The sequence below is a fragment of the Anolis sagrei genome, chromosome 1, assembly GCF_037176765.1.
Source record: "Anolis sagrei isolate rAnoSag1 chromosome 1, rAnoSag1.mat, whole genome shotgun sequence".
Taxonomy (NCBI): Eukaryota; Metazoa; Chordata; class Lepidosauria; order Squamata; family Dactyloidae; genus Anolis; species Anolis sagrei.
In genome coordinates this window covers 25,357,442-25,366,171 of record NC_090021.1, presented here as the reverse complement: position 1 = coordinate 25,366,171, position 8,730 = coordinate 25,357,442, and the positions used below count along the sequence as shown (strand labels likewise).

The 8,730-nt window shown below is 41.8% G+C and overlaps 1 protein-coding gene across 7 annotated transcripts in view; it reads right to left on the bottom strand.

Moving 5' to 3' along the window:
* Nucleotides 1-497: 497 nt before the first annotated feature.
* The window catches only part of KLC4 (kinesin light chain 4), a 68,421-nt gene continuing 60,188 nt past the window's right edge, over nt 498-8,730 (bottom strand). For all 7 annotated transcript variants that reach the window (XM_060754441.2, XM_060754434.2, XM_060754440.2 and 4 more), the window contains 3 exons: nt 4,913-5,037; nt 2,810-2,867; nt 498-1,516 (listed from right to left, as the gene is read on the bottom strand). In XM_060754441.2, the coding sequence (XP_060610424.1) occupies nt 1,427-1,516; nt 2,810-2,867; nt 4,913-5,037 (273 nt within the window). In that variant the 3' untranslated portion in view covers nt 498-1,426. The remainder of the gene's footprint in view (nt 1,517-2,809; nt 2,868-4,912; nt 5,038-8,730) is intronic.

Here is an 8,730-nt window from a genome sequence, read left to right as displayed (position 1 = left end):
GCAATTCCAACTGGATGACCCCATGAGGGGACAAACTCAAGAATGGGCAACTTGGATGTCCCTGAACAGATTCAGAAGTGGGGTGGGCAGATCAAAAGGCAACCTGGCAAAATGGCCTTTTCTTTTTATTTTTTTCTTATATACAGTAACTTTGGCATAATAAAAAATAAATGGGGGCAAAACCTTGCACTTCGTCTTCTTTCATTATCACAGCTTTCATTGTCCAGTTAAGAATGCCCTTCATTTGCATGGATTCTGCATCCACGGTTTCCATCATCCATGGCTTAAAAGCATCCCCCACCCCAAAAAATTAATATCCAAGAAGCAAACCTTGATTTTGCCAATGGACCTCATTACTCCATTGTATCTCATTACACACAGATTTTGATACCCACAGGAGGTCCTAAAATAAAGTTCTAGCGGATACCAAAAACCCATCATAAATGCAAGGCAGAAATGGCACCTATTTGTTCTAAAGAAGACCCTTGGTACACCAATTTCTGTGATCATTTTTATTCGTTAAATTAAAACCAATGACAATCAGAAGTGAATCAAGGGTAGTATATGGCTAAATGGCAGGTCTCCCTGCAGTTATTGCCATTGTTCTGCACTACGGCTGTTGTTCATCCTAAGGCAAACACAGGCAACAAGGCCAGTTTTGGGAACGGAGGGGGCGAAGACAACAAAGGTCAGAGAGCGGAGTGTACACATATAATGCATTTCTATGGACTTAAAAATTGTCTCTTTTTGCCTTGATTTCTTAATTTAATAGCTCCCCAAAACTGGCTGCTTTCAGCTTACCAACATTCTTGTGTTTCTTCCTTCCATAGATTTAAAAGTACAACTCTGTCAAAATATAGAGACTCATTTGGGGGAAATCTCACCACAGAAGGATGAGGGAAGGAGAAGGGTTACGTAGTGCAAAAAGAGACAGTGCTAAGGTAGGGAACTACCAAAGACAGGGCCTGGAAGTAGGCACTGGAGGAGTGTGTAAGCCAGCTCGGGAGGGCTGAGCGTCTCTCAGCAGTGCCCTATGGCAGAAAGGGTCCACATTAAGGGTGAGGTTAGGCTCTGTACCTCAGGCCCAGTGCTTCAAGTAAGAGCTACTGGAGGTCACTCTGTGCAATCAAGTGATACGTAGCTTGCAGAATAGGGTGGTAAAGTGCACCCACCAAAGCTGCTAGTCCACAAACATTAGCAAGGGGGAGTGCCCCTATCTAGCCTGGCATTGGTCCCTTATGGGTTAGTGTTTTCCAGTGGCACAAGTGCTCTTCACTTTCATAGCAGTTACATATATCCGACACAAGACACAGTGAGATTTCTAAAGTGAGGCTGCAGCTGAAAGAACCAAAAGAGCGATCCTCTTGGGATGCAATGAAGCCATCAGCATCTGAGATGAGGTGCCGAGATGGCTGACGTAAGGAGCTCAGTTGGAGGTGACCAGGGGACTGTGGGAGGAGAGGTCCATGCTGCTTTTACTGAAGCCTTTGCTCTGAGGCCGAAGTCCTTGAGAGCCCTGAAAAACAAACAAACAAACTCCTTTCCTCACAAACTTGCATCTTCCAATCCTAAGAATACCGACAGCAAGGGAATGTATTTTACAATAGAGGTAAATGATGCTCACCAAGAGGACAGGAACCATTAAGGTAAACTGATAGCTGTAACCATATCTGGCCGTATATTTAGATTTTTTGTTTCTTTTACTGGTCTGTTTGATTTGTAACAGTGAGCCTGATGGAGAGTTCTTGAGAACCTGAAAGCTCACTTTCACCCGGGCATTTGAAGGATTCTAACAGGTACTGCACACCGCCGAATGTTGTGGCTGCTACCCAGAAATTATTCCAATGTCTTTCTATACAGCAGTTTTTCTCAACTTTCCTATTACCACAACCCCTTAGTACAGTTCCTCATGTTGTGGTGAACTGCAATCATAAAGTTATTTTTGTTGCTACTTCATAACTGTAATATTACAACCGTCATGATCGTAATGTAAATATCCAATATGCAGGATGTGTTTTCATTCACTGGATGAAATTTGGCACAAATACCCAATATGCCCAAATTTGAATACTGGTGGGGTTGGTGGGGGGCCAATTTTGTCATTTGGGAGTTGTCGTTGCTGGGATTTATAGTTAACCTACAATCAAAGAGCATTGTGAACTCCATCAATGATGGAACTGAACCAATCTTGATACACAGAACTCCTATGACGCATAGAAAATACTGAAATGGTTTGGTGGGCACTGACCTTGAGTTCTGGAGTTGTAGTTTACCGACATCCAGAGAGTACTGTGATGGATCTGGACCAAACTTGGCACAAATACTCAATATAGCTAAATGTGAACACTTGTGGAGTTTGAGGGAAAATAGACCTTGGCACTTGGGAGTTGCAGTTTCTGGGATTTATAGTTCACCTACACTCAAAGAGCATTCTGAACTCCACCGACGATAGAATTGGACCAAACTTCCCACACAGAACCCCCATGACCAACAGAAAATACCATGTTTTCTGATGGTCTTTGGATTCTTGGTGATACTCTATGCCAAATGTTCCCAACTTGGTGCTCTAAAATGTGTGAGACAGAAACTTGGCATCATTCTAAGTCTTCATGGCCAGTCACCAAAGGATGTCCCACACCAATGCTGTCGAGGGATAGTTCTGATAACTTTAGGGTTTTGTTTTTGTGGATCTGTACAACCTTGGGTTTCTTCCCCGATATTTGCCTATCTGCCCAGAGAGATAAGAAGTATACACAGCCTGCAGCCAATGCTTTTTTTCTTTGCAAACACAGCAAATTAGTTTCCTCACCTGGAAGGAATCCTCACTGGGTTGATTCAGGTAGTTCAAAGATGATGCTCGTTTCATGCTAACAAATGACAAAAATAGACACAAAATTACCTTGGCAGCACTGTTTATATCCCCCTTCTTTTCTTGGCCTGAGAACCCAATGCACAGGAAAGGGTAGTATTTGGGAATCCTGAGCCTTCGGCAACTAATCTTCCCCTTACCCTCCTTGGGAATAGGACAATCTGGATTTATATCCCTGTGCTATATACTTGTATGATGATGATGATTATGATGATGATGAAGAAGAAGGAGAAGGAGAAGAAAGTAAAAGTAAAGGTTTCCTCTGACATTAAGTTTAGTTGTGTCCAACTCTGGGGGGTACTGTTCATCTCCATTTCTAAGCCAAAGAGCTGTTTTTGCCCAGGGTCATGTGGCTGGCATGACTGCATGGAGTGCTGTTACCTTCCCGCAGAAACAGTACCTACTGCTCTATTCACATGTGCATGTTTCTGAATAGCTAGGTTGGCAGAAATTGGATCTAACAACAGGAGCTCGCCCCACTCCCAGATTCCAGAAACAGAGCTACAGAATTGACATATAGTGGTAACAGAATGCAAATCAAAACTCATGATTGAAAGTTGACTGGGTATGCCTGCCAGAAGAGATAGTTCTTCAATTGTGTTTTAAATTCCAACACCTCGTTTAGCTTTTCTGGCAGGTCATTCCACAGTCCTGGGGCACCCAATGAAAAGGTCCTCTGAGTGACAGTCACTAGTCAGGTTCTGGCTGGTTGGAGAAGCTGCCCCCCCCCCCCCCCCCCCAGAGGACCTCAGTGTCCTAAAAGGTATATTGTGCAGGAGGAGGAGATCCTGGACCCAAACCGTTAGATCATTATATCCTCAAGGTGATTCAGTAGCTAGCAAATATTTACACTAGTTTGAGTCAAGCTCACAGGATCCTATTATTTGCACAATCAACACCAGTATGGTTGTCTGCTAAATAAATTCTTCCTACTACTCCTGATGAACAACTGTGGGGGGACGGGGACAAAGTCTTTCTTAAGCTGTGCTGATCAAAATTGTACTTGAGGGAAAAGGAGTACATAAGTCCAGCCAGGCTTATTCTCTTAATTCCCAAAGCATACCTTTCAACCACCTCCTCGGAGTAACCTTCAAAGAAGTCACCTAAATTTACCATCCGTAGATAAATACCAAACACAAATCAAAATAATACCACTGATGTCTATAGCTATGACATTTCTATTCTAGCTGTTTATTATACAAATAGATGGGTCTTAGATGTGAGTCTCTTGGGGAGATAGGCCAGGTTACAAATAAAGATGGTGATGATGATGATGATGATTATTATTATTATTATCTTCCCTTGATGTATCTTTATGATTGTGAAATCTTAATAGTTGAAACTTAGCACCTCAGTTTTGTTGTTCTTTTTGATTAATTTAAACTAATCAAAATCGGCCCATAGCTACAGCACCACGTTCAGCCACCAGGTGTCAGACTGTTCCTAAATGGTAAAGCTAAAGCTAGAGACAACCCCCAAATGGCATCTCTAGGCACTCTAGCTACTTCATCACACTAGAGAATAAGTCCACTTAAAATCCGGTTACTGCCGGTTACATTCGTAGTTTAATGAGGATGTTAAAGGCTCCTCCCTAAACTACAAACCTCAGAATTCTGCAGGAGGTAGCAACCAGATTTAAAATGGAATTCATTTTCTAGTGTGATGAATGTCTAGGTATTTTCTTCTGCAGGACTTACAAAATTTAAGCTGTTCACAGGTAGAGAGAAATAAACATCTTCTGTGCAATAACTGGGAGGAAGGATAAGCGGGGGAAAGATTAGTATGGAGAAAAATAATGTAGGGTAAGAGAAATGAAAGAGAAGAGAGAAAAAGAGAGATTGTGGGGGAAGGATGGAGAATAAGGGATTTGTTTTTTGTTTTTTTTTTTTGGTACATGTGGAACTAGTATTTCTGTGCCTAACTAATACAATAATAGAATTAGAGATCAATTTTTAAGAAAGGAGAAAGGGTAGAGCTGAAGGCCTAGGGAATGCTGACAAGGATCGACACAATAATATGAAACCCTTAGAAAGAGATTCCTACTTGGTGTTTCTTGGTTCCAGTGGGCCATTCCCTTGCAGTTTCTTGACCAGCATTTCACTACTCCTCCTGATCACATCCCGGATCTTTCCCAGTGAACCACTGCGCCGGAGGGCACCAGTGCCATCCTGGAAAGGATAAAACAACCCGTGATCACACATGGTGAATGAAGAAAAGAATAAAACATAGCCTCATGGGCCTGAGACAGACCTTTGTGAAAACCTATTAGGACGTTAGTACACAATCTCTTTTTTAAAAACACAGATACTTTTGTTATCAACATTGCTTATACTAAAATATATACTGGGGGGGGGGGGGAGCAAAGAGAAGAGAGTAACACTTAGGTAAGTAGATGCAATCCCCAAGACCCTGACAAGGTTTAATGCTGCCAACTCACCAGACATACCTAAAAACAAAATTGGGAGTGTTACAACATGACTTTGGGTTTTATTGGGAGTGCCGTGAGAAGGAGGCAGTGATAAAAAATGGTCCCTATCCCCTGCAGTTTCCCACCCCAAGTATATGGACATTGCATGGGAAAATTGCCAGAAGATCTTTTGTGATTTAGAGGAGATAGTGGCCTGAGGCTTAGTTATTCCTCTATATTGTCTCTGTCCCTCTGGACTGTTTAGATTTGCTTGACCTTGACTAGTTGTTATATAAGATAATACAGCGGGTGTAATTACAAGGAGCAATTAGTAACCTTGAAAGATATGGGAGTTTAACTTTGGAGACAGGTGCCAGATAAGCAATGGGGAGATAGCCAAGGGTGGCATGATGCTCCAACCATCTCAAAATATAAACAAGCAGGTTATAAAATTGCCCTAAATGAGGGCACAAATTGGGGCTTCAGCACCAACCTGCTCCTGAGGCTACAACAAGGGGTCCATATTGCTGTTCTCTGGGGCTCCCAGCAGCGCCATTGGGGTGTCTTGCATGATATCTATTTTGCTTTCTGTATAATAAATCTAAACCCTTTTCACACACAACTGGTGTTTGTTATTGCTTCTGAATCCAAAATGTCGAACCTCCCTTGCATTTGGTAAGACAGACATTCCTCTCAGGCTGGAGTTTGAACTGCATTATATGGTCAATGTAGACCCATACAATGCAGTTCTATATGGTGGTGTAGATCCAGCCTGAGTCTTCCTTGTTCAGCGCTAGTTTCATTATTCCAAAGCAGGACTAAGAATCATGTGGCCCTGCAGATATTGAGCTGTACCACCCAGCATTCCTCACTGCTGACTGTGTAATATGGTCCGTTGCTGGGGGTTGCAGTTAATAACTTTTGAAGGGGTACATGATTCCCACCTCTGTTCTATCAGTCAAGAGCTACAGCTTCTCCTAGAGTAGTTGTTCTCAACCTGTGGGTCTCCAGATATTCTGACCTACAACTCCCAGAAATCCCAGCCAGTTTACCAGCTGTCAAGGATTTCTGGCAGTTGAAGGCCAAAACGTCTGGGGACCCACAGGCTGAGAACCACTGTCCTAGACTTTACCCTCATCAAGTTGTAGGGTTCACTGATTTTACACCTATAGGCTGGGTGCTACTTTTTTATTTATACATACTACATATATATATATAAAACTTTAAAGTGTTGGAATAGGTATTAGCAGGTATTAGCAGTAAAGTGTTGGAATAGGTATTAGCAGTAAATCAGTGTACAACTATATTGAGCACTGATAAATGAATATGGTGTTGTGATGTTGCTGGAAAAAAATATACTTCCGGGTGTTCAGGTAGGTAGCCACACGTATATCAACAAAGATAAAGAAGAACCTGATAAGACCAGGTGAACAGAACAAGACCTATTCATGCATTGTGGCAGGTAGCCAATACTAAAACACCAGTGAAGCTCCCCATTGGTAGAAGGTAAGAACCAGCAGGGATAAAATAAACAAAAGAAGTGCTGGCAGTTAGCATGATCCGACTGACAAGACCATTACCTGCCCTGAAAGATTTGAAAATGACCACTAGAGGGTGGGAGGGTGTATTTCCCATGGTCCAATTTAGATCAAGTGACACCTTTTTTGAAGCCAAAAACATGGGGGGAAATTGTACTTGAAGCAGGTTACTAGAACCACAGACAGGAGGAACTCCATAAGTCATTTGTCCAACCCCCACTCAGTACAAGAAACCCAGCCAGAGCATCCCAATCAAGTAGCTGCCCAGCCTCTTTTTGAAGACATGCAGAGAAGGAGACCCAGGGATGCATCTAAACCACAGAACTAATGCAGTTTGATGGCACCTAGATTGCCATGTCTCAATGCTATGGGATTGTGCCAATTGTAGTTTTACAAGGTCTTTGGCTTTCTCTGCTAAGGAGTGCTGGTGCCTCATCAAACTACAATTCCCAGGATTCCATAACACTGAACCATGGCAGGGAAAGTGGTGTTCTATAGATGCATCCTGGATAATTGGAAGTACTGTAGAGTCTCACTTATCCAACATAAACAGGCCAGCAGAATGTTGGATAAGTGAAAATGTTGGATAATAAGGAGGGATTAAGGAAAAACCCATTAAACATCAAATTATGTTATGATTTTACAAATTAAGCACCAAAACATCATGTTTTATAACAAATTGACAGAAAAAGCAGTTTAATACATGATAACATTATGTAGTAATTACTGTATTTATGAATTTAGTACCAAAACATTGCAATGTATTGATTGAAACAATTGTGGATCTGGGCGGGAGGCAGACTGCATTGGATAATATAGAACGTTAGATGAGCAAAGGTTGGATAAGTGAGACTCTACTGTATGCCTATGACTTGCAAGAGTAAGAGCAAGTCTGTGACTGCAAAAGAATTCCAGAAGAGGCAGAAAAAGTATTAAGATTGATATGTTATCTCCCTCCCCTTCTTTGGGGGAACCCTACTGCCAAATGTAACAATGGCAACCAAGCTTTTGACAGTAAGAGACCATTGCAAGCAAGATCTTTGGCACATTTGTACCTATCCACACATCTGTGTGAGTTAAGTATGCTTTTCTCTTAGAATAGTATGTATCTTATTCAGCATACTATCATAGCCTATATTTTCTTCTCACTAGTTACTGCTGCTATAGGTTTTTATTTTTTTAAAAAATAGTTAATGTACCTGCATTTGGCATTTGACAGACCACCTTTTGGTGTTTGCCAAATAACAGTGAAAGATATCAAGTTAAATGGCTTTTAGAGTGTGATCTCACACAAATGAATGGAAGAGGAATGCTATATGGATTTTAATCATGAAAGTTACTAGCTCCAGGATCAGTATCTTAATTCTGGTTGCTCTGGAAAGACGGTTGGTTTTATTCTGGACATTTTGCTTATGTCTTTCTTGTTGTTTTCCCAGAGGCATCTTCTTGCTTGCTGTAAGACCAGATTGGAGGATTTTTGTGTGTGTCAGGAGCGACTTGAGAAACTGTAAGCCGCTTGTGGTGTGAGAGAATTGGCCAGCTGCAAGGATGTTGCCCAGGGGAAGCCCAGATATTTCTGATGTTTTACCATCCCTGTGGAAGGCTTCTCATGTCCCCGCATGGAGAGCTGGAGCTGACAGAGGGAGCTCATCCACATTCTCCCCGGATTTGAACCTGCAACCTGTCAGTCTTCAGTCCTGCCGGCACAAGGGTTTAACCCATGGTGCCACCGGGAATAGATTGGATAGTCTGACCCAGTATAGATATATTAATGTTATATTATTTTGCATTATTTCAGATTATTTTTATATGTTTTATATAGGTCCAGATTATTTGAAGCACTATATTCTCCCATATGAAGTTGTCCGTGTCTTGAGATATTTTGAGTAGGCCCTCTGTCCCAGGTACATTTGGTG